The sequence below is a fragment of the Bubalus bubalis genome, chromosome 6 (genome assembly GCF_019923935.1).
Source record: "Bubalus bubalis isolate 160015118507 breed Murrah chromosome 6, NDDB_SH_1, whole genome shotgun sequence".
Lineage (NCBI taxonomy): Eukaryota > Metazoa > Chordata > Mammalia > Artiodactyla > Bovidae > Bubalus > Bubalus bubalis.
Window position 1 is genome coordinate 91810592 of NC_059162.1, and position 27029 is coordinate 91837620.

At 39.7% G+C, this 27029-nt stretch overlaps 1 protein-coding gene and 1 non-coding gene across 6 annotated transcripts in view; both read right to left on the reverse strand.

Moving 5' to 3' along the window:
* Positions 1-27029, reverse strand: part of TCEANC2 (transcription elongation factor A N-terminal and central domain containing 2) — a 45839-nt gene that overhangs the window by 5455 nt on the left and 13355 nt on the right. For all 5 annotated transcript variants that reach the window (XM_025288679.3, XM_025288678.3, XM_025288676.3 and 2 more), the window contains exons 3-4: positions 21218-21359; positions 2956-3149 (exon numbers count right to left, since the gene is read on the reverse strand). In XM_025288679.3, coding sequence (XP_025144464.3) covers positions 2956-3149; positions 21218-21359 — 336 coding nt within the window. The remainder of the gene's footprint in view (positions 1-2955; positions 3150-21217; positions 21360-27029) is intronic.
* LOC112585863 lies at positions 19177-19305 on the reverse strand. Its single transcript, XR_003110438.1, has one exon. It is a non-coding gene; the product is annotated as a small nucleolar RNA SNORA42/SNORA80 family (small nucleolar RNA).

The following is a 27029-nucleotide window of genomic DNA, read 5'->3' on the forward strand; positions in this document are numbered from 1 at the left end:
GAGGTAGGAAGGGGAGTGGATAATGAGGAAGGGGAAGTAAGAGAATGACACCACAGGGGACGTTCATATGAGGAAAGATCTAAAATGCAGGGAAGAACAAAGAAGATCTAGAAGGGAGAAAGTAAAGGGGAATGGAGCGTGGGTCTCAACAATGGAGTTTTTATTCATCTATTCCATTATTCCAAGAACAAGGAAACAATCCACAAATCTGGAAAGCAAGATCTGTAGAGTAATAGAGAGATGCACGTTGGGGCTGTGTGTATATATTCTTCATCTGTGGCTTTCACTACTTAGACCAAAACAAATATCATGGAAACATTACTTTCTATAAAAACGTAATAAGTAGATTTGAAAAAAAAAACACATGCTAAAATCAAATTGCAAAAGCTTTTAAGTCACTGGGCCAATAACTTACCCAATGGTTTACTACTGCCTGATAAAATACATTTATGGAGATCTGATGTCTGATATGAATGCACTCAACATTATTTATTGTCAAAGACCAGATACTGGATTAGATGGTTCATTGATTTACCCTAACATGAAAATGTTTCAGATGATGATGGGTGTTAAGAGTTAACTTTAAAAAGTGTTTGTATTTATCTTTTCTGATGTATCAAACTATATATAAAAATACTATAAAGTGCTATTTATGCAAGGAAAAGAGATTGACTTTTTTTGGCCAAGGAAGACAGTAAGATGCACGCTTCTAGTTTTTAAAATTTACTCTTTGGGAGCAAAACCATTCAACTATGCTTAATCTGATATTTTTTCTAATTATATTGGAAAGCACTAACAAATGTATCACTTTTTTAACTTTGCTTTGTAACACTTGAGTGCTTACCACTTGATGTGCCATTTAAAGGATAATTAATGGATAAACTAAAAGGATAATTATTATGGAGTTTAATATAGCAGGCAAACTGCTCATTAATCCTTACAAGCATAGCTTCGTTATTATCATTTACTTAAAAAGATACCATAGGGAACTGGTATTTACCACCACATTAACTACATATTATATATCCACACTCTATGTTTCTGCAATAATTTTGGTTTATTTGAAAAATAAACTTCTCTTAAAATATCAAATATCAAGTCTTGTTGGCTAATCAATGACTCTGGAAAATTAGACTTACGATCTTCGTATTTTTTTCTCTCTTCCAAGGGCTTAATGTTCATATTAATGCTTCTTTAGGAAAAGTTAAACAAACTTACAGTGTATTAATTCACTGAACCATCAAATAGACAGTAAAAGTTAAAAACACAAAAAGTAGAGATAGATAAAAATAATAGAAAACTATATACAAGATGATACTGATACTGATCAAGATTAAATATAACATAAAAATAAACAATTGTCAATTTTGTGCAATGTCATTTAAATAATCAGTAAAAATACTTTACAGAACAGCTGGCACATAACATAACAGACTCTTAATAAACCTGGGATAATCATAACTTGACCACAATTCTTTGAAAAAGCTATAATAATTTACCAACAGGAAATGCACCAAAATGTTAACAAGATTATGTCTGGATAGTAGGTTCAATGGTGACTTTATTTTTCTTTTCTATATTTTTCCATTTTCTATCACGTTTGTATTAAAAACTCAAAATTTTATTTTTAAATAAAGTAAATAATATACACAAATCCATTTGCCTTTCTTTTGTGGATGCATAATTGAGACAGAAAGGTTAAAATATTTTTTTAGAGAATATAGTGACAGATCTAGTCTAGTATTTAAATCGAACTTCTGAATGGCTTCTTTTTTGTTAATATTATTAAATCATTCTTTAAGGATACTTTATTAGGGGTACCCTGAGAGGAGGAAAAAATATCAATGTTATATGTCCGATTTTCCCAGAATACTAATTGAATGTAAGATTCATTTGATGATGATGATTAATATTATTGCTAATGAACAAAAATTTCTCTTCCAGCATTTGTACCTCAAACCACTAACACCATCTAACTGCTGGTCCCAAAGATGATAGAGATTATGTCTAGTCAACTGATTATAAGCATTAGAACTAAAGGTAGAATGCTGACAAAAAATGTAGTAGAGTCTTTTCAAAAAACAGTTATTTATTGTGCCATTGATATTCCAGAAGAGTCCATCTCAGAACTTTTGCTTCAGTGGGAAAGAATTTTACTTATTTGTTTATTTTTATTGAGGTATAGTTGATTTATAGTGTTGTGCCAGTTTCTGGAATACAGCAAAGTGATTCAATTATATATATGTATATGTGCGTGTGTGTATGTGTATATATATATTCTTTTCCATTACTGTTTATTATAGGATATTGAATTCAGTTCTCTGTGGTATACAGTAGGTCCTTGTTGTTTATCTATTTTGTATACAGTGGTTTGTATCTGCTAATCCCAAACTCCTAATTTATCCATCTCCTAATTTCTTTCCCCTTTGGTAATCATAAGTCTGTTTTCTATTTCTGTGGGTGTTTCTGTTTTATAAATAAGTTCATTTGTGTCATATTTTAGGTTCCATATATAAATGGTATCATATGGTATTTGTTACGGAAAGGATTTAAAAAATCAGAAAGAACCAACATTCATGAAGTGACTTCTAACCAACAGGCACTATACTATTCTTTTGTACATATAGTTCATTTAATCTTTCCAAAAATTTTAGGTAGTAGGAATTATAATCTTCATTTTACAGATTAAAAAATAAAGTCTTTGAAATGTTAAGAGACTTGCCTAAGGTGTCACAACCAGTACATACTTAAGCCAGTGTTTTAATCCATGTCTTGCTAGTTCCAATGCCTGCAGTCCTTACATAATACTGTCTCCCAGAATGTTTACAAATCCAGAATCTTTAAAAAATAAAATTAGAATAGTTATGGTCCTAAAGAGAATGAAAGTTCATTGTGAAAATGTGAAGGTCATTTAACCAAGAATACCTAATAATCACATTCCAACCAAGACATTACCTCTAATTCCAAGGCTTCTGAGAGTAATTTCTGGGCATTTTTCCTAAATGTCTCAGTTTTGGCATCACTTCGGACTTCTATGGAAGGTCTATTGACATGTTTTTCTATGAAAGTTCTCCACTCAGTGTAAACTTCTCTGGCAAGACAAGCCACTTCTGAATCTGAGTGTTGACGCATCTTGTTCACAGTATGACCTGGAACAAGAGAACAGAAACCAAAGGAAACATTGTTCTGTCTTCTAAGAAGTATAGGACTGGAAGGACTGATGTGTGGCACTTAGCAAGTCATTCACATACCTAAGGATGTAGAGGCTCTTGTGCAAATGAAGACCTCTTTCTCAAAGGCTGAGCTAATGAGATAATCACTAGGGAAGAACCACTGGGTCAGCTAATGCAATGAGTCATAAAACAGAAGCATGATCAATAGATACTTAAAACAGAACAGCGAAGGTACCAACTCCTTAATCCAAAACTTGCAATGAAAGAAAATGAATTAAGCATTTATCTTGTCTTTTCAGTACATGTTATATTTTAGGACAACCAAACAGTCCCAGTTATTGATAAAATGTTCTTTATTCAGCTAATGAATATGGTAAAATTGACAGTATTTAAAAAATTTTTTGTGGCCCACAACGAAATAATTTATTCAGGTGACAATCAATAGTGGGTGAACTCAGTCAATGAAAAATTGATGGGGAAATTTACAGTGGAAGGATGGGCTGTCATCACCTCCATTGATCAACCTCAGCGTCCCTGAGTGGGATTATCAGACGGAGGCAGCACTTCACAGACCTACCTACAAAGTAGTCTTGCACTCTCTTTCTGAGGAAAAAATGAACCACAACCCAACTAACTCATCATTCAAAGCTAACCTCCAGTTAATACAAAATACTCGAGCCAGAGGAGTAAGTTAAATTCTAGCACAAGAGACAAATCCAGAATGTGAGGCATTCTGCAGGACAACAGACCTGGTTTCTTCAACTGTCAATGACATTTTTTTATAAAAGGGAGTAAGGTTATGGATTGATAAAGATTAAAAGAGTTTTTGAGTTCAAACTATCAAATGTGATGTGCAATCCAAATCCTGAATGGAATAAGCCAATCAAAATACACTTGGAGATAAACAAGGAATATGCATATACACTGGTTATTAAATTATGCCAAGGAACTACTGTTGATTTTGTTAAGTATGATAATAGCATTGTGGCTATGTAAGAAAACATATTTTTTTAGAGATGCATACTGAATGAAGTATGAACTAAAATGACCAAAGGTCTGAGATTTTGCTTTAGAATACTTCAGTAACAGTACAAAAACACAGGAAAGGGAAAGATAAAGTGAATAGGGCCAAATTTTAATAGTAGGTGTTCTTTGGAAGGAATGATGCTAAAGCTGAAACTCCAGTACTTTGGCCACCTCATGCGAAGAGTTGACTCATTGGAAAAGACTCTGATGCTGGGAGGGCTTGGGGGCAGGAGGAGAAGGGGACGACAGAGGATGAGATGGCTGGATGGCATCACCGACTCGATGGACGTGAGTTTGAGTGAACTCCAGGAGTTGGTGATGGACAGGGAGGCCTGGCGTGCTGTGATTCATGGGGTCGCAAAGAGTCGGACACGACTGAGTGACTGAACTGAACTGAATGAATCAAATACAGGTGAAAGGCCTATGTGGGTCTGTATTATTGTCTTTATTTTTGTGACTGAGATTTTCATAATAAAAATGGAAAAAAAGGGAAAAGGTCAAAAAATACCATAGCAAAAATACTTAGATAGAAGTAAACACATAGAAAAGCCAAAAAAATCAAGTAAATACTTAGAATTAAAAAGTCTAAGAATAACAAGGCAAGTGTATTTTTTAAAAAAACCAATAGCTTTTTTATGTTAGCCATAAACAGAATATCAGTTCAGTTCAGTTCAGTTCAGTCACTCAGTCGTGTCCAACTCTTTGCGACCCCATGAATCACAGCACGCCAGGCCTCCCTGACCATCACCAACTCCCGGAGTTCACTCAGACTCACGTCCATCGAGTCAGTGATGCCATCCAGCCATCTCATCCTCTGTCGTCCCCTTCTCCTCCTGCCCCCAATCCCTCCCAGCATCAGAGTCTTTTCCAGTGAGTCAACTCTTCGCATGAGGTGGCCAAAATACTGGAGTTTCAACTTTAGCATCATTCCTTCCAAAAGAAACCCCAGGGCTGATCTCCTTCAGAATGGACTGGCTGGATCTCCTTGCAGTCCAAGGGACTCTCAAGAGTCTTCTCCAACACCACAGTTCAAAAGCTCCAATTCTTTGGCGCTCAGCCTTCTTCACAGTCCAACTCTCACATCCATACATGACCACAGGGGAAACCACAGCCTTGACTAGACGAACCTTTGTTGGCAAAATAATGTCTCTGCTTTTGAATATGCTGCCTAGGTTGGTCATAACTTTCCTTCCAAGGAGTAAGCGTCTTTTAATTTCATGGCTGCAGTCACCATCTGCAGTATAGGGGGGAAATCACGCTTAAACTAGTGAAAACCATAAACCACTTAGCAGCATATTAACAAGAGGGCGCTGCGTGTGCCCGCACTTGCTGTTTGTGTATGTGCCTGTCTCCTTCGTAGCTCTGGAACCACTCCTAAATGCCACCTCCATCACCACGGCCCTTACCTCAGGGCATGTTGCCTCCAGATGACTCCAGCAGCCTGCTGGCCTGTCAGCTGAAGTTTGGAACCCTGAATGCCATCTTCCACACTGCAGCCAGAGTGACCTTTATTTAACTTTATTATTTTCTCTTTCAGGGATATTTTTTCTAAAACATTAATCTGACCATTACACTCGCCCATTTAAATCTTTCAATCCCATACCCAAATTCTTCTCTCTTGTCACACAAGGACCTTCACAATCCGCCACCCTCCCGTCTCCCTCCCAGTTTTGTTTCTAGCTATCAGCCCCTGTCATGTGATATTCTAGCTACTGCAGTTCCTAAGACACTTCAATAATTTTCTCACCTCTTTTGAACATATACTCCAAAGAGCATTTTGTCTGCCTAGAGTATGCTTTCTTCTTTCTTCATCTGGTTAACTTCTATTCTGCCTCTAGGTCGGGAGTCCTCTCATCCTTGAAGTCTTAATAACCCCCAATCTTGGTTGGTAACTCTCCTCTGTGATTCCTTAGCATCTTGTGCTTCTGTTCATCACAATAACTTTTATAATTAGTTGTAATTATCTGATCAGTTATCTCTCTTGCCACCAAAGTGAGCTCCTTGAGGGCATGAGCTGTGACACATTCATCCTTGTATCTCCAGCAGAAAACACAGTGGCAGGAAGTGGGGGTCAGGAGAATGGGTGTATGGTAAATGTTGAGGAATGAGAAACCCATATGAAGAAATACATATGCCTTTACTAAAATATACAACAGAAAACCTGAATGAAAGAGCAACACATATCATATTATATGATGGGGAGACTAGTACAGAGATGTCAATATAAAAATTAATTTGTAGTTTTAATGTAACTATGATAAAAAATCTCAGTAGGCTGCTTTTATTAGAATACATCCAAATAGCTTTACACTCATTTTATTAATTTTTTATTTTATATCTGAGTGGTAGGCCTCTTGAGAAAACTGTATGCAGGTCAGGAAGCAACAGTTAGAACTGGACATGGAACAACAGACTGGTTCCAAATAGGAAAAGGAGTTCGTCAAGGCTGTATATTGTCACCCTGCTTATTTAATTTATATACAGAGTACATCATGAGAAATGCTGGGCTGGAAGAAGCACAAGCTGGAATCAAGATTTCTGGGAGAAATATCAATAACCTCAGATATGCAGATGACACCACCCTTACGGCAGAAAGTGAAGAGGAACTAAAAAGCCTCTTGATGAAAGTGAAAGAGAAGAGTGAAAAAGTTGGCTTAAAGCTCAACATTCAGAAAACTAAGATCATGGCATCTGATCCCATCACTTCATGGCAAATAGATGGGAAAACAGTGGAAACAGTGGCTGACTTTATTGTTTTGGGCTCAAAATCACTGCAGATGGTGACTGCAGCCATGAAATTAAAAGACTCTTACTCCTTGGAAGGAAAGTTATGACCAACCTAGACAGCATATTGAAAAGCAGAGACATTACTTTGCCAACAAAGGTCTGTATAGTCAAAGCTAAGGTTTTTCTAGTAGTCATGTATGGATGTGAGAGTTGGACTATAAAGAAAGCTGAACGCAGAAGAATTGATGCTTTTGAACTGTGCTGTTGGAGAAGACTCTTGAGAGTCCCTTGGACTGCAAGGAGATCCAACCAGTCAATCCTAAAGGAGATCAGTCTTGGGTGTTCATTGGAAAGACTGATGTTGAAGCTGAAACTCCAATACTTTGGCCACCTGATGTGAAGAGCTGACATTTAAAAAGACCCTGATGCTGGGAAAGATTGAGGGCAGGAGGAGAAGTAGACGACAGAGGATGAGATGGTTGGATGGCATCACCGACTCAGTGGACATGGGTTTGGGCAGACTCTGGCAGTTGGTGATGGACAGGGAGGCCTAGCGTGCTGTGGTTCATGGGGTCGCAAAGAGTTGGACACGACTGAGCGACTGAACTGAACTGATAGCTGATTAACAATGCTGTAATAGTTTCAGAATTTTAGACTTATTTTAGAAAAACAAGTAAGAGCATAAAATACTATTTTGAAAAAGAGGAATTCTGAGGTATAATTAGACTTATAAGATACTAGAACATATTATAAAGCCACTAAAATTATATGGACTGGCACCAAAAAATAGATGGATAGATCTACGAATTAAAGAAACGAAGCTCGAGAACAAATCCTATTGTACACAAAATTTAATATACAATAAAAGAGGCATCAATGAACAGAAGAAAATGGAGAATTCAAAATTGAGAAGATGGTCAAAACATTTAGAAAATTTCTCAGATCACGCGAACTGCATAGTTCAACACTCGCTTGATTTATTTACTTCCCACATGTCGACTGAAGGCCTACTCTTCTATGAGGAACTACACTAGTCGTGTGGGGCTGAATGAGAAACCGTCCCTGCTTTAAAGGTTCTGTGAGTAGCATCCTGGAGGTGAGAACAAAATGTAACTTTTAAGGGAAGACAAGAGTCTTTAACTTTTCTCTACCCAATTATCTGTCACTCTCTACCCAATTATCTGTCAAGGATTTTTACCTAGTCTTTCTACTGCCCAGGGAAAGAAGTACATCAACACTCAATACACAGAGGAAGGGGAAGGGGAGGAATGCGGAGCCCTCCTTAGAAATGGCTCAAGGTGCTTCCTAACTGGCGATGCTTAGTGAAGTGCTTCTGAAACACATGGCATTTAAAAGTTGAAGTCAGTACTCAACACTTTTCTTTTCTGGGTAGAGTTCTCCATATCCTTGAGACTATTCATTCAGAAAACAATTTTTTGTGCTGTTGGTCACTGTTGTGGATGCTAAAAATACCAAGATAAATGAGACACTGCAGGACCTCAAAGACCTAAATTCAGAGCATTTTATCATATTATTTATTTTTGGCTGTGCTGGGTCTTCATTGCTGTGTGGGCTTTTCTCTGGTTGCGGCAAGCAGGGGCTACTCTCGAGCTATGGTGCACAGACTTCAGTAATCGCAGGAAGTGGGCTCAGTAGTTGCGGCTCCCAGGCTCTAGAGCACAGCCTCAATAGTTGTGGCACATGGGCTCAGTTGTTCCACATTATGTGGAATCTTCCCAAATTGGGGATTGAACAGGGGGAATGATCCTGCATTGGCAGGCAGATTCTTTATTACTGAGCTTTCAGGGAAGCCCCAGGGCATTTTAATACTTATATTGAGCACCTACTAACTGCCTGGTGCTGTAGATACAGTTGAGTGAGAACAGACTCTGAAATTTAACCTACACACAACCCTGTCAATGTGTGCAAATTAGATTCATGTATAAAGATATTCATTACAGTACCGTGTACAGCAGCAATAAGCTAAAAACAAACTACAAGCTCACCATTAAGGGTCCAATTTGTTAAATCAAAGGAGTACATCAAGGCTATATATTGTCAACCTGCTTATTTAACTTACATGCAGAGTTACACCATGAGAAATTCCAGGCTGCATAAAGCACAAACTGGAATCAAGATTGCCAGGAGAAATATTAATAGCCTCAGATATGCAGACAGCACTATCCTTATGTCAGAAAGTGAACAGCCTCTTGATGAAGGTGAAAGAGAAGAGTTAAAAATCTGGCTTAAAACTCAACATTCAAAAAAACTAAGATCATGGCATCCAGTCCCATCACTTCGTGGCAAATAGATGGGGAAACAATGGAAACAGTGAGACTTTATTTTCTTGGGTTCCAAAATCACTGTAGACGGTTGACTGCAGCCATGAAATTAAAAGACCCTTGATGCTTGGAGGAAAAGCTATGGCAAACCTTGACAGCATATTAAGAAGCAGAGACATTACTTTGCCAACAAAGGTCTGTATAGTCAAAGCTATGGTTTTTTCCAGTAGTCATGTATGTATGTGAGAGTTAGACCATAAAGAAGGCTGAGTGCTCAAGAATTGATGCTTTTGAACTGTTGTGTTGGAGAAGACTTATGAGTCTCTTGGACTGCAAAGAGATCAAATCAGTCAATCCTAAAGGGAATCAATCCTGAATATTCTTTGGAAGGACTGATGCTGATGCTCCAATACTTTGGCCACCTGATGGGAAGAGCTGACTCAGTAAAAAAGACCCTGATGCTGGGAAAGACTGAAGGCAGGAGGAGAAGGGGACGACAGAGAACAAGATGGTTAGATGGCATCATCGACTCAATGGACATGTGTTTGAGCAAGCTCCAGGAGATGGTGATGGACAGGGAGGCCTGGTGTGCTGCAGTCCATGGGGTCGCCAAGAGTCAGACATGACTGAGCGATTGAACAATGAATACTTTGCAGCCACTAAAGACTGCAATGGCTCTATATGTAGTAACATGGAAAGATGATTACTTTATTCAGGTTCTCAGAAGAGCCTGCATAGTATAAGTCAATATTTATTTTTAAAATTACATTTGTATACACACACACACATACACATATAAATACATATATTTGCTCACATGCAGAGAAAGAGTCTAAAAAATTTTATAAAGAAATTATTTACAAGGGTCTCTTCTAAGTAGTGGGACTGTGTGTATCTATGCAGTTCAACTCGAAATCTCATGGGCTGGCTCAACCTGTAAGGAATCCTAAAAAAGCTGGTAAATGGTATACTATAGGTGCATTTGAGTTTCTTTGGAATAGAGATCTTTCCCTTCATGTGTTCCCCACCTTATCCTTTTCTCTTTCCAAGAAAGGCACTGTTGATCCAGCTTTCTCCTTGAGAAATGAAGATGCAGAAGTCCCTTAAAAAGAGAGTGCTTCTACTTGTCCAGTGGATCTTTTTATCGTGATGTTACTTTATCACTCTGTGGCATCTGGCACTGCTGCCTTCTTGCTTCTGAAACATTCTCTTCCACCGCTTTTTGAGGTACCACCTGTTAATGGTTCTCCTCTTCCTTCTCCATCTCTTCTGCTGGTATGTGCCTTGCCAAACCTTTAATTACCAGTGCAGCCTAGCTGGGGCATTGTCTTTGGCCTCTTCTCTTCTTTCTTCAACTGTTTTTCCTGAGTAATCTTACCCACTTCTGGGGCCCAACTACCATCTGCAAGCAGATGACTTCCAAAGGCTCTCACTGAGCTCAAGACCCATGTATCCAGCCCCTGCTGGACAGCTCCACTTGCTTATTTTGCAAGCCACCTCTAGCTCAGCATTTCTAAAATGGAAAGTGGTACTCATCACTTTCCCCTCAGTCCCTCCTCCTGTATTTCATGGCAGTGCTACTCACCCATCGTTTTATCTCCTTAACATTTCTTATAACTTTTCCTTTTGCTCACTTCCCGCTTTAGTCTCAGTGCTGCCCTGATTCAGGTCCTCATCACCTCTTCACCAGTCTACTGCAATGACTTACTAACCAATCTTTGTCCCCAGACTGGCTTTCTCCAATTCATCCTCCATATTAAAGTTAAATTAACCTTTTAAAAACACAATTTGATCACATCATTCCCTTACTGGAAGTCCTTCAATGGCTTTCTCCTCTGTCTTCAAATTAATTTCTCAGTATAGATTCAAGCCCTCAATGACTGGAACCTCTTTGGCCATATCTCTTACCATGTCTCTCTCTTTCCTCACTCCCCTCAGTCTCAAACTTCCTACATCTTGCCCCCCAGGGACAAAGTTCTAGTCATATAGAACAGTTTGCATGCCCTTGTTTGGGGTCAGGCTGTCTGGCCTTCTTACATTTCTGTACCTTAGCTTACAGTTTCCTCTGCCTAGAAAGGTTAAATGCTCATTTTTTCCTCTAAGCTTGATGTAAACATCTTGGGGGCAGAACCCCACACCTTACTCCTTACTCCAAGATACATTCCCAGCTCCCAGCACAGTGCCTACCACAAATCATTCAAGAAATGTTCGCTGAACTGAATCAGTTATATTAAAAAAAAAAAAGTTTACATTTGGCTTTCAAATTGGCTTTGTAGTAACATCTGAATATGGATGCAGTTGATTGGGAAAATCACACAATTGCAAACAAAATAATGGAACTATACTCTAAAGTACTGAATGAAAAGGTTCTAATTCTTACCCACTGCTAAGAATGCTTCCTGCTTACTACTCCAAATTTTATAGGAATTATCTCATTTTTCAATAACTAAAAAATGAGTTAAATACTATTGTTATATCTCTTTTTACAAGTGAGAAACTGAAGCTCAGCAAAGCAACCTGCCCTGGCCACACAGCTAGTAAGCGTGGAAACCAGAATCTGAGCACAGCCACCTGACCCAAGAGTCTGCACACTTAACCCAACACCCTGTCCTCCTCTGTCATTAGGGACTGGCATATAGGGAGTGTTCAATAAAGCTCTGTTGAGATAATGTTGTTCACCTTCTTGATATTCCCAAATCAGAAGAGCACAGGTCCTGAGAGGTGGCCAAATGGCAGAAAACTTGGGCTCTCAGGCCAGGACAAGTGATCACTGCTCCTGGCCCGCAGAGGGCAGTATACTCCACAGTGTCCCCCACTGCAGCCCCACCCAGCCTGGTCAGAAGGCTCTCACAACACCAGGGAAACACTCCAAGCAGGGCAGGTCTAAGGAGAATGGGGGGTGCGAGATTTGCCAGCAACAGGGTGACAAAGGGAAGAGTGTCAGCAGGGAAGGCATTCAGTCTGGGGCAGGAAAAGAGAAGAGAGGAGGCCTAAGGAACCGCCTTTTGTAAAACACAAGGCAAAGTGAAACTTTAGATCAGAAAATGAATTTTGTGATAAGAATAATGACAGTTAGCCACTGCACTGAACACTCTACACTTAAGTCAATGAACTCTCAGAACAACCCTATGAGGTAGGTGCTATGATGATACCCTGTTTGACAGGTAAAGAACCTGAGGAACTAAGAGGTTAAGGAACTTGCACAGGACACAGCAAATAAGCAGCAAGGCCAAGTTTCAAATGTAGGCAGTCTGGCTCCAGAGCTCAAGTATTAAACCTATACTGTTGCCTCCAGTGATCATATAGTCCTACCTCCTCCTGATTCAGATGAAAAAATGAGGCTCCATGACCTTTCCCCAAGGTCACAAGTTGGTCAGTAGCTACATCAAGGAAGTTAATGATCTGCAAAAAGTCATTATTTGCTCCATGAAGTTTATGTTTTAAAGCAAGCAGTGCCACTGGCTGGTCTTATGATCTAGGTCAAGTCCCCTGGGTTGAAGAGTATGGGGTTTCTGCATCCCAGCACATTGTTAAGAAAAACTCCCTGCAGGAAGTGGTCTTTTGCTCATTTAACAAACATTATCAAATACTTAGTAAGTACCAGACCCTGTGCTAGAACTTGGGATAGAATGTTGAACAAGACATAGCCCTTTATTCAAGGAGCTCCAGAGGTCTAAGCACAGGAGAAGACATCTAAACAAAAACAAATGCAGCAAAGTGTCACAGGTTCTCAGACAGTGTTGAAACGGGAACCCAAAGGAGAGTCAAAAGGACAGAGAAGTCAATCTGGCTGGCAAATGGGCCAGGGAATACCATGCAAGAGGCAATTCTTGTCCTAAGTCTTGACAAGCAGTGGAGTGAACAAGAGCAGAGAAGCTGAAAGAGCACAGTGTAATTGGAGCGCTGTGATAGGCAAAATGATGTTCCCAAAGATATCCATGCCCTAAACCTCAGAACCTGTGAATATGTTGCCTTACAAGGAAAAAGGCGTGATTAAAGTCAAGGACCCCAAAATGAGGAGATGAGTCTGGATTACCTAGGTGGGGCCAATCTAATCACATAAGTTCTTAGAGGTAGAAGAGTGGGTCAGAGAGACGAGGTGTGAGAAAAATCCAACCCACCACTGCCAGCTTTGGAGATGGAGGAAGGGAATCACAAGCCACAGAAAGCAGGTGGCTTCTAGAAACTGGAAAAGGCAATGAAACCGTTTCTTCCCTAGAGTCTCCAGGAGGACTGCAGCCCTACTGACACCGTGATTCTAGCTGAGACCTGCACTAAAGGTCTAACATACAGAAATGTAAGATAAGAAATCTAACGTTTAAACCATTAATTTTCTGGCTTTTGAATAGTGGTGCTGGGAAAGACTCTTGAGAGTCCCTTGGACAGCAAGGAGATCAAACTAGTCAATCCTAAAGGAAATCAACCCTGAATATTCACTGGAAGGACTGATGCTGAAGCTGAAGCTCTGATACTTTGGCCACCTGATGCTAACAGCTGACTCACTGGGAAAGACCCTGATGCTGAGAAAGATTGAGGGCAGGAGGAGAAAGGGGGTGACAGAGGATGCGATGGTTGGATGGCATCATCGACACAATGGACTTGAATTTGAGCAGACTCCGGGAGATAGTGAAGGACAGGGAAGCCTGGAGTGCTACAGTTCATGGTTCACAGAGTTGGACACAACTTGGCAACTGAACAACAATAGCAACAACAATTTTGTGGCAGTTTGTATGGCACTATTCACAGATAATGAATACAGGAGCTTCTCAGTAGTTCAGGATTGCTAAAACAGTGTGAATCTATAGAACAACCTGAGAAAGGAAGGCCGCTGGAAAGTACCTTGCCACTAAGTTACCCTGTGAACTTGGGCAAGTCAAATCACATACCCAGTCATTCATTCACTCACTAACTCATTCACTTACTCAACAAACACTTTTGCTTCACAAAGAAGATTATGTTTCATCTGGGCCTTAAAGGTCCAAGGTACCCAGCTCAAGCACCTTGAGCCTGCCCAAGGTGCATCTTTGGGTTTCAGGAGGTGGCAAGACATGGCCTAAGTCCCTCTTAGCTTTGTAGTTTATTTTGTTTCCTGAACTGGGGCAAGTTACATTAAACTCTCTAAGCCTCAGTGTTCTCATTTGTAAAATGAGAAAATAATAATATTTACTTTACAGAATTGTTATATAGATCAAATGAAGTCATAGTGTGTTAGTCACTCAGTCGTGTCCAACTCTTTGTGACCCCATGGATCATAGCCTGCCAGGCTCCTCTGTCCATGGGATTCTCCAGGCAAGAATACTGGAGTGGGTTGCCATTTCCTCCTCCAGGGAAGTCATAGTGGGGAAAGCATTTTGTAAGTATAGGGTTTTTTGTTGTTAATCAATTATAAATGAAAATCAGATCAATATGATTGACTTAAAACCTTTCCCAGATTATTTATATCTACAGTATTGCAGAAGTAGAACATGCTCACCTTGTAGGCTGGGTGCAAGGCCTAACTACACTGCCTTACCAGCCATTTACTGACAGCCCCTGCCCACTGGTTTCCTTTATAATAAAGGTATTCAAGTCACAGAGGCCCCATTAAGAGGCAGATCCAAAGGCTTTTGCCCAGCTAGCCCTCAACTTCCCAGACCACTTGAGAACCGTGAGGCCACTCACTTTCCCTGTCTCTTAAAACACTCTCCTCCTTAGTCCACACGTCACTGCATGGCCCTGGTTCTCTTCCTCTAATTACACTCCATCCACTTCTTCAGCAGCTCCTCTTCCTCTTCCACTTTCCTTCCAAGGATATTCTCATTTCAATCCTTCAGCCCTTTAATCTTTTCTTTTACTCAAAGAATTCATCCACTTAAATGATTTTAAGCAAATGCCTTCAGGCAAATGTATTCCAAATACAGATTTTTCATCTAAATATCTCTCATCTGAGTTTCAGTTCTCCATCTCTAACTGCCTATTGGACATTTGGTCCTAGACAGTTTATGTCAGAGCAAACACTGACTAAAATGAAAATACTAGGAGAAAACTCCCATATGACGTACACAAGAAAAGGCACTAAATTCTGATTTAAAAGAGGTGAGCTTGAGCAGATGGCAGAACCCATAGAGATAGTCCAATAAAATAAAGGCACATATGGCTGGGATTCAGGGCACAATGGCAGTCTGCTAACCAAGAAAGAACACTGCCCCAAGAGACCTGGGTTCTCTTTACATCTCCGGTGCTAACCCACTATGTGGCCCTGGATAAGTCACTTCATCTGTCTGAGTCTGAATTTCCTTGTTTATAAATTGAGGTAGCTAAATGGATTTGAAAGTTTATGACATTGACATTTATAAAGTTCAAATACAGACAACAAAAATTGTAAGATCTCAACAGACAAAGAACATAAAAATTCACACAAAAAGGGCAGAGTGCCAATAAGCCAATAGAAAACAATCCATTCTATACAGCAAATGAAAACAAGATGTTATTGGAAACGGTAGTAATGTAAATTGGAACAGTAATTCTAAAAATCTAAGATTCAGAAATGGATCAGGACAGGAGATGCATATCCAGGAGTTGTCTGAATTAAGGCCTCAGTTAAGCTGAAGAAGTGAACAGCCTCTCTGGCTAAGTGCTCTAAAGCAGAGCCAAAGACTGAGGTCTCCGAGCTTTATGGAACAGTCCCCTCTGAGAGGACAGGGAACAAAGATGGAAGAAACAGAGAGAGGCAAGAAACAGGAATACAGAAAGCTAGAAATACCATGGAGAAAACCTTGTTTGACTTTGTTATTTTCATTCATTTGATGAATATATCCTGAGCATATGCCACATTAATGCTTAAAACACACTGGTGAATAAAATATACAGCATGGTCCTGCTGGCATAGAGTCACTGTAAATAAAAACAACGAAGTAAATAACCAAATAAGTAATTACAAACTCAGATAAGGACTTGAAGGAAATAAACATTGATAAAATAGATAAAGAATTACCAACAAGTTCAGTGTCATTTATGTTAACAGAAAAGAGAGTAATCAATGGTCTCAAATTCATGGTTCTGGGAAGATGAGAACTGAGACAAGACTATTGGATTTGGATAGGATGAAATCACTTGTGTCCCGAGAGAGAATAGTGGTTGTGGGTGAAGCCAGCATGGAACGAAAGAGTGGAAGAGCCAGAAATGGGAGTTGCGATTATTAATCATATTGAAAGGAATCTGACTATATAAAGAAGAAGAGAAACAAGGTATCTGGAAAAGATGGCAGACAATTAAAGGAGAAGATTTAAGTGTATGTGAAGGCAGAAAGCAAGCACCAGTAAAGAGGCTATGAGAGGCATCTTGGCATTCTCATTTCCACAGTCAATTCCTGCAAAGTCTGGTCCATTCTCCCTGATTAAGGCCTCCCTACGAACCTGTTGCTCAACAGGTTGGCTTCTCTATTTTTAAAATTAGAACTTTTTTCAATCCCACATTCCTTTCTGATATTGCCACCTCTCTCTTTCAATACCAAACTTCTTGAAAGAGTTGTCTATTTTCACAGTTCATTTCCTTACCTCCTCTTCCCTCAAGCCTCTGCCCTTAACCATGCCTTTGAAACTGTCCTTAGCAAAATCATTAATGACCTTACTTTGCAAAATCCAACATGCACTCTTAGAATTCGTTTCTTCGGCCTCTGACAATGATGGACAGTGCTGACGAATCCCCTCTCAGAACCACTCTTTCTCTTTCCACAGCAACATTCTCTCCTGTTTCCCCGGTCACACCTTTCCCATCTCCCACAAGCCTCTTGCCTGTTGGTGTGCTTCTGGATGTGGGATTTGGCTCTTTGCTTTTCCTACATACTCTTCCCGGGCAATTGCCTTGCTTTCTCACTACATGCTGATGGTGACTCTCAAGTATATATTTATAGTTCCTCCTTAGCTCTAGCCTTATATATCCAACATTCTGTTGGATATTTCCTCTTAGATGTCCCACAATATGTCAAACACAGTGAGTCCAAAATTGAACTTACCATCCCCCTACCTCCAAACACGCTGTTTCCTATCCTAATGAGTAGTGCTGCCACACACCTATTTGTCCGTATCAGAGATCTGGGCCTCAGCCTTCACTCTTCATTCCCCAACATCCAGTCAACTTCTAGGTTCGCTGGATTTTAATGCATTTATGTCTCTTGATTCCAACCACATTTCTCCATCCTCATGATTACAACTCCTTCCAGGCCACCCTAATTTCTCATCTAGATGTTTTAGTAGCTTCCTAACTGGGCTTTCTGCCTCCAGGTTTGCTTTCCTCAAACACTCTTCCCCTGTGGCAGAGACAGGTATTTCTAAACTGCAAATAAGAATTCAAAAATCCTTTGATAACAACTACTTATGATCTTTAGGATCTGAGGCTTTATAGTGGACTAAAGCTACGCTTTCATTGCAATACAATTTGATTCTGGATAAAAATCATCTCAAAAAAAATAAGCGGAGGCTAAAGGCATAGGGTTATCCTAATGGCCAACTAATAGCAACACTACTGAAATACTTTGCTTTGGGTCAGTGGTGAAATGAGAGAGCTAATGCTGAGACTCTGATTCTGAGCTAGGATCCTTGAGTGGTGCGCTAAAGCATTTCAGGTCAGAAGTGGTTCTTGACTACTGGCACAAACAAAAAAAGAAGCTAATCCCCTCTACAGAGAAATGTTTCCAGTTTAGCCTCACAGAATTCCCACATATTGAAAGAAAATAAGGAGCTCACAATTAAAAATCAACAAACAAGGAATTCTCTGGCAGTTCAATGGTTAGGCCTCTGTGCTTTTGTTGCTGAGGGCCTATGCTCAATCCCTGGCTGGGGAACTAAGATCCTACAAGCCTCATAGCACAGCCCCCCCCCCCCCACAAAAAAGAAAAATCAACAAGCACAGGGAAAGGCAAACACCAGGAGAGTCAACAGAAACAATAAACAATAGAGTTAAACCCTAAGGACAACAAATATTAGAATAGTCAGATGACTACAGAAGAACTATACACTATATGTTTGCAGAAATAAAAAGGCACAATCACAAGTGTGTACAAATAGCATTTAAAAGAGACAGATTTGGGGAAGAAAGAAAGCTTGCAAAAATAAAAAAATGGTTTCAGGAAGAAAGTACTCAATGAATGGGTGAGACAGCAAATTAGAGTCAACTGAAAAGAGAATTAGTGACTTAAACATACATCTCTGAAGAAATTGCCCACAATTTTATGAGAGACAAGGAGACATATGAGCTAAAGAACATGGAAAATAAAAGCTCTAACCTATTTCTAATTGTAGAATCCCAGAATGAAGAAACAGACAATGAAAAGGAGGTGCTTTGAAGAGATAACCACTGTAAAACTTCTACAAATGAACATAAATCTGCAGATCCAGGAAGAAGAATATATCGAGGTTAAATTTAAAGAAACACATGCTGTGATAGCCAGTCTACAAGACAGCCCCAGTGATCCTCACCTCTTGGTATTCATAACCCACGTGTAGTTGTCTCCCAAGCTGTACCCAGGGTGGTCTGTGTGATCAACAGAATATAACAGAAGCAATGGTATGTCACTTCCAAGATAAGATGATAAAAGATACTGTGGTTTCCATCTTGGTTATTCTCTCTTGGATCACTTACTCTGGAGAAAGTCAACCACGAAGCCATGAGCAGCCCTATAAAGAGGCCCAGGCATAGGGCTGATGAGAAACTGAGGCCTTCTATAAGCAATCCTGTAAGTGACCCATTAGGAGCAGATCTTCAAGCCCTGCTCAAGCTTTCAGATGACTACAGCCCCAGTCAACAGCTTGATTGTAACCTCTTAAGAGACCATGAGTCAGAAGTACTCAGATAAACAGCTCCCAGATTCTTGACCCTCAGAACACCTGTGTGAGACAACAAATACTTAAGCTGCTAAACATGGGGGTAATTTTTACAGGGGACAGGTAACTAATACACATGCTGAGACTAAACATTTTTGGTTTTTTTCCCACTGTGCAACCCACTGCAGTGCCTGCAGCCTACAGACAGAGGCCAGGCAATGGTTTGGGGCCCGTTTGCTCTGTCATGGGATGCTATGAGAGGCCCGGGGTCAGCCTGCCATAAACCCAAACCCATGCCTAAGAGCAAACAGTTTCAAATGACTTACAAAGAGTCTTTCCCATCTGATCCAGATGGATCTCTAACTGATTACATTTCAGATATACCAGACTTCTTTTAGTCTCTGCAATGCACCACGTTCTCTCTGTACAGCTCACATGACATAGCCCTGCCTGACACATTCTTTAACATCTTCTCTACTCTCAACACACGTACTCCTTGATCTAACTTCTCCTCATCATCAGAGCACTCACAGAAATCTCATGGGACAGGGACAGGAAGGACTCTAAAGGTGGGAGAATGTAAACATTCTCAGGCAATGATACAGATGAATCTTCAGGCTAGCAACTAACATAACTACAAAGGAACCGAGGAACCCTTATATTCCACACAACCTCAGGTTTAGGCAAGGCCTGGGATAAGGTCAAGACTCAAATGTTGGATGGTTTCCAGGTCCTCCTAAGTCATACCCCCTTGTTGTGGTTTCATTATGATCCTTGAATTGAAATTTCTGAACATCAGACACGCCCATTCTTGAAAGCATACTCGTAATTGTACTTAGCATACTTGCAACTGTACTCAAAGGACAAACAGAAATGATTTTTAAAACTGTCATCTGTTCTGTAGTGTAGAATAATTCCAATCTATTATGTTGACATTTAAGATCTGATTGTAAGTGTATTTGTGGTGTGCCTAAATATGAACATATATATACACATATGTACATGTACACATCATAAAATATTAACCACTAGTACCCTCTACTGGTGGAAATACCTTATCTGTTCATATGAATGGTCTTATTGCCCTCTAGTGACCACAACCTATAAAGAGAAAATCCAGCAGCAGATGGGAGAATCTCCTTGGCTATAATGATAAGGTTTTATGTTCTTTAAGCATCTAATTTTCTCAGATTCTGGTTTATATTACAGGGGTGCAACTCTCAAGACTCTTGGGGGAACCTCTGGGGGATTTCACACAGCTCTTGCCAGCTGTTAGCGCCAGTCTGAAGCTACTCTCTCTCCTGCTTCTCATGAACAAGAGGTCAAGGGGAGGCAGAGAAGGCAATGGCTCCACGGGTGAGGGCAAGCACAGCAGCTGTGAATGACTACCCTGGACTCCCTGGGGACTTGGGAGCAGCTTGAGGAACACATGTTGGCCCTCCCTCGCATATTATTCACAGTTGTGTACTGTACTAAAGCGGTAATTCGATGTAGTTCCTGACTTACCTCTTAAGATAACTCCAATGCTGTAATAAGTGATGTAAGATGCTATCATTTTGCTTTTACAAACCATACTTTGGAAGTTACCTCTACTCAAGACAGAAAAGCCAAGATTTAAGTGACCTGTTGCCTCTTCTATGGAGTTTTTCCTGAATTCCCCAGATGTAAGACTACTCTGTTCTCTGTGCCAGCATACACCTTGCACAGATCAGAATGGTACCACAGACATTATTCATATGTTTTTATTTTTAATCTAAACTATTTTACTACTTACACTTGTCTACTTGCTGGTTTCTCCACCAAACCCTAAATTCCTTGAGGTCACAATCATGTCTTCTTCATTTTTGCACACCCAGCATCAAGCACACTCAAACATTACCCACAGATCATGCAGTAAGTACAGAAACTGAAGTAAGCATTTAGAAACTTTTATAGTAGTCTGACAAAGTACTTCCACATCTGTTGAATCTAATATTTTTAGAAATAGGGCTTGCACTCCACATATTTTAATTTCATTTAACTGTTAATTTTTATTATACTATAAAAGTATTAGTCTACAATCAATGGAGAATTTTTTAAACAATGGTCTCTCACCACAGATAGTTTGAGAAGTACTGATATGATAGATAACTATGTTTGTGAGATGGAGGAAAGAAGAAGGAAGGAGATAAAACAGAAGCACTTCTCATAAAATTCAGAAGGAACATACCTATCTTTGTTGACTTTAACACTTCTCTGGAAGGTATTTTCTTCTTTAATTCTCGTAAGGCTTCGACTAGATTCTCTTTGCTTTGATCAGGAAGCTCCAACATAGTTTTCCATCTTTTTATGTCTTCTATAACCACAACTCTCTGGGAAAAAGAAAAGTCATTTGGAAAATGGAACACTTTCATTAGAAAGACATCTGCCTTCACCTGAGCTAATGGGGCTCCTACTGACATATGAATTATTGATTATGACCTGAACCAAAGCACAGTATATTGATGGCCCCAAATGATGGGTAATTGCTTAAAAGCAGCCCCTGCTTACTGCAAATCAGGAAGAGAGTTACATCTATTAGGAAAAGTGCAAGTTTTAATCTTACCATGTCGGACACCACGGGGCACTTAGCACTGAGAGGCAAAAAGGAAGAGAAGAAAAGAAAAACGATGCTGAGGTGAACCAACCCTATAGCTCACTTAAGTGTCTTAATCCATAGGGGAGGACAGAGAGCAGAGAAGTCATAAAGACATAGTTGTTTCAACAATAAAAAGCACACTTCAACAGCTTCCTACTTCCCAGATGGTAAAACTCAAACCTTCTCTTGTATGAAGAATTTTTAAAACTTCAAACACAAAAAGTTAGAGTAACTCGACCACTTATAATGAAAGAGTTACATTTTGCCATTTCACATAAAACAATAAAACACTGTATAGTTCAAGTCTCCTTACACCCTTCACCCTTTAATCCCTTTCTTCCATATCTAGAAAAAACTACCATCTTAAAGTTGACATGAATCTTTCCATTAAGTGTAAAATATTAACAACGAATCCAGGTGAAAGGGATGAGGAACGTGTACTATGTTGCACTTAAAATTATTTTCACTAATAATTTTTTAAAATAAACTGGGAGACAAAAAATAAAGTTGCTTTTATAATTACAAAAACTTTTTGTTTCTTGTTTTGTATCATTATACCTTGGGGTGGTGGGCCGGTTAGGGTCTGGGAAGGGGCACAGGGGCTTCTGGTTCATGTCCTGTTTCTTGATCTGGATACTGGTGACACAAATGTGCTCTGTGAAAATCTTTAAGATGTACACTCATGATTTGTCTACTTTCCTACATGCCTGTGATAATTCAATATAAAGAAACCCCAAAAAGTCTTCATTTACCGCCCTGGGCAGGGTCTAGCCTAGCTGCCTGTGCTGGGAGAAGGGGATGTCTGGGGACTTCTCTATTTCCCCATCTTTGCTTCTCCTCTTTCCCCAGCTGCTTGTTTGCTTCAGTCTCTGATCCTTCCAGGTTTGAAACTGGGAAAAGGAGGAACAGTAACAGACAGGAAAAGCCTTACTTTTGGTTGCGATGCTGTGCTCACCAGGTTTCAGTACTCTCTAGACTTGGCAGAGAGTCAAGAGCTGACTCTCTCATGAGCTGTTTCTGTGGTTCCATGGCGGCTCCCAGGGTTGAGCTCTCACCTGTAGTATTCCCACAGCACTGGCAAGGTCTCTTCCAGCCAGCCACATACAGGTCTACCCTAAGTTTCCAGCTTCTGGCAACCAGCTTCATACATTCTCTGAAGGGGTCCCATTACCCTTCCAAGGATCCTTGTGAACCAATCCCCTTTAATTCAACTCCAGGTTAACCAGTATTATCTCTGCTATGCCCGCATCTTTGCCCTGAAAAACTCTGAGCATAACAGCCTTCCAAATGCAACCACTTCCCTTTCAGTGGCATCAGTAAAAACCTTCTGGTTTTAGACTTTCCCAGGCACAGGTCTGGTCTCTGTCTACCAACTCCAGGAACTGAGGTCAAGTTCTCCAAAAGAAAATATCACAGCCATCCCATTTTATCCAAAGGAATTTTCATTCCTTTCTTTCTTTACCTTCAACTTTCCTTATTACCTAAGATAGGTGATAGGTTCAGGATTCCAAAACTGGTCTTCACATCCTGCCTTCACAAGTTCTGCACAGATGGTTTAGAATAACTTTTGGGAACACCACTTTATACCTAATGCTTTGTTCTCAAGGCTTCCCAGGTTAGTAGTAAAGAACCCATCTGCTAGTGCAGGAGACCTAAGAGACATGGGTTCGATCCCTGGGTGGGGAAGATCCCCTGGAGGAGGGCATGGCAATCCACTCCAGTATTCTTGCCTGGAGAATCCCGTGGACAAAGGAGCTCGGCAGACTACAGTCCATGGGGTCGCAGAGTCAGACACGACTGAAGCAACTTGGCATGCACACACGCATGCTTTGTTTTCAGTCCTTAGGAGCCCTAACCAAAATTGAGACAGAGTACTTTTCTATGACCTGTTACAATATAAAATAACATTGGTGTTAAATGGCATGAAAGACAAATAAATGAAGCTAGGTAAGGGATATTTTCGGAGAAGGCAAAATACTGAAGACCCACTCCAGTACTCTTGCCTGGAAAATGCCATGGACAGAGGAGCCTGGTAGGACTCCATGGGGTTGCTGAAGAGTCAGACATGACTGAGCAACCTCACTTTCACTTTTCACTTTCATGCACTGCAGAAAGAAATGGCCACCCACTCGTGTTCTTGCCTGGAGAATCCCATGGATGGTGGAGCCTGGTGGGCTGCTGTCTATGGGGTCGCACAGAGTCAGACACGACTGAAGCGACTTAGCAGCAGCAAGGGATATTTTCAGTAGGAAGTAGATATAAATATCATATTATGCAACTTGCACTTCTCACTCAATATAGTTTGACTTACCCATACTGATGTGTATAAACCCAGTTGATCCATTTTGATAGTATTGAATATTATTCCATTATTTTTATATACAATGTCTCAGCATATTAAAATCTATTCCCCTAATGCATATTTAGCATTTTCTCCCCCTCATATTTTTCCTATTATAAACACTGCTTTAGTGAACTCCTGCCTATTATATATTCGTATGTCTTCTATCCTTCACTTTCAACTTTTCTGGGTCATGCTTTAATAACTTATGGCTGCTTTATTTTGCTTCTCCTTTCCCATCCAATCTGAAAATTTCTATTTTTTAATAGGCATGTTTAATCCATTTGCATTTATCATCATTACTGATATACTGGATATACTTTCTCTTTGCCTTTTTTCTTCCTTTCTTATCTTTTATTTAACAGCCTGAGTTTTCCTTAATCTTGTCTTTTCTCTCATGTCTTGGAAGTTATACATTCTATTATTTTAGTGTTTGTCCCTACAATTTTTAAGATACTCAATGAAATCTATACCAAGTCTCTACATTATAGAAAACTCGTTAGAAATATATGTGGTCTCTTTGCCTGTCCTTCAAGTCTCTTAACTTTTCTGCCATATTTCTATTTCTGTGGGATGCATTCTAGTGATTTCCTCAGGTCTAGCTTTCAATCTGGGCTTCCTTGGTAGCTTAGATGGTAAAGAATCTACCTGCAATGCAGGAGACCCAGGTTCAATCCCTGGGTTGAGAAGATCCCCTGGAAAAGAGAATGGCTACTCCAGTATTCTTGCCTGGAGAACTTCATGGACAGGGGAGTTTGGCGGGCTACAGTCCATGGGGTCGCAAAGAGTCAGACATGACTGAGTGATTAATACTTTTTTTTTCAGCTTTCAATTCAGTATTTCTCTCCATAGCTATGACTTTACTTTTAACCTGTCCAATGTACTTGTCAACAAATATGCTTTTTCATCGGACAAATTCTGTTTTTTTCTCTCTAAATCTGCCCATTTTTTTCATACTATCCTATCCTTACCATTTCTATTCCTTTCTTTATCTCTGTGAATATTTTTAACACATTTAAGATCTCTTTCAGACTGTTACCTATGCTTCCTGGAGTAGAAATTCTATTACTTAAATCTACCTGCTCATTCTCCCTCCTAGTGATTTATTTTACTGTAAGTTTTGTAAGTTTTGACCATGAGTACACTTTTAATGTTTTCCATGGGAATCCTATGTACTCTAAGCTTAGAAGTATCTTAACATGGAAATCTCACCTTTGCCTTTGTCAAGGCCCTTGGATTTCCCTGGTTCTGGACCAGTTTTTATGTTAATTTTTCAGCTTTGTAGATACTATGAAGTTAAATACACACACACACAGTAATAATCGTGAGGTTCTAGTTTATTATGGGGTCAACTTTTTTTGAACCCAAACCCTGACATGATACAATCTTCATGCTGATTCCTTAGACTGGTGGATGGAATTTTTCTAGTTCATTTTTCAAAAATATGGTAGCCCTATGTTGACTTCCAGCTCCTTATCTGCTATCCTCATACTGGCCCTAAAATCCCAGCCCCCAAACTCTGTACCTGGTTTCCATAAAACTATATAGACGCGTACCTTGTTTTACTGCACTTCACTTTACTGCACTTTGCAGATATTGCTTTTTTTTTTTTAAACAAATTGAAGGTTTGTTGACAACCCTGCATTGAGCAAGCCTACAGATGCTATTTTTTCCAACAGATGCTCCTTCGTGTCTATCATATTTTGATAATTCCTGCAACGTTTCAAACTTTCTCCATTATTATTATATTTATTATGACCTGTGATCAATGATCTTTGATGTTACTATTTTAATTGTTTTGGGGGGTGCCATAAACCATGCCCATACAAGACAGCAAACTTAGCTGATAAATATTTTGAGTGTTCCACCAACGAGTCATTTCCCCATTTCTGTCTGCTCCTTGGGCTTCCCGATTCCCTGAGACCCAGCAACATTGAAATTAGATTAATTAACAGCACTAAAATGGCCTCGAAGTGTTCAAGTGAAAGGAAGAGTAGCTTGACTCTCACTTAAAGTCAAAAGCTAGAAATGATTAAGCTTAGTGAGGAAAATATGTTGAAAACCAAGACAGGCCAAAAGCTAGGTGTTCTGCATCAAATAGTTAACCAAGTCATAAATGCAACGGAAAAGTTCCTGATGGAAATTAAAAGTGCTACTCCAGTGGACACACAAATGATAAGAAAGCAGAACAGACTTAATGCTGATATGATAACATTTTAGTGGTTTGCATAGATCAAACTAACTACAACATTCCCATAAGCCAAAGCCTAATCTGGAGCAAGGCCCTAATGCTCTTCAAGTCTATGAAGGTGAGGCAACTGCAGAAGAAAAGTTTGAAGCTAGCAGAGGTTGGTTGATGAGGTTTAGGGGAAGAAGTTGTTTCCATAACATACAAGTGCAAAGTAAAGCAGCAAGTGCTAAGGCAGAAACTGCAGCAAGCTATCCAGAGGATCTAAGATAATTAATGAACACTACACAACAGATTTTCAATGTAGATAGAACAGTCTCATACTGGAAGAAGATGACATCTGGAACTTGCATAGCTAGAGAGGAGAAGTCAATGCCTAACTTCAAAGATTCAAAGAACTGGTTGACTCTCGTTAGGACTAATGTAGCTGGCGACTTAAAGTAGAAGCCAATGCTCACTTGTCATTTTGAAAATCCTTGGGCCCTTAATTATGCAAATTACTCTTCCTGGGCGCTATAAATGTAACAAGGCCTAGATGACAGCACACTTGTTTACAACATGATTTACCGAATAGTTTAGGCCCACTGTAAAGACCTATTACTCAGAAAAAAAGATTCCTTTCAAAATATCACTACTCATTGACTAATGAACCTGTTCACTCAAGAGCTCTGACAGAGATGTACAATGAAACTAATGTTGTTTTCATGCCTACTAACACAACATCCATTCTGTTGCAAGGAGTAATTTTGACTTTCAAGTCCTAGAAATATATTTCTAGGATACACACATAGAGAAATACATTAGAGATACATTTCATAAGGCTATAGCTACCATACATAGTGATCTTTCTGGTGCAAAGTAAATTGAAAATCTTC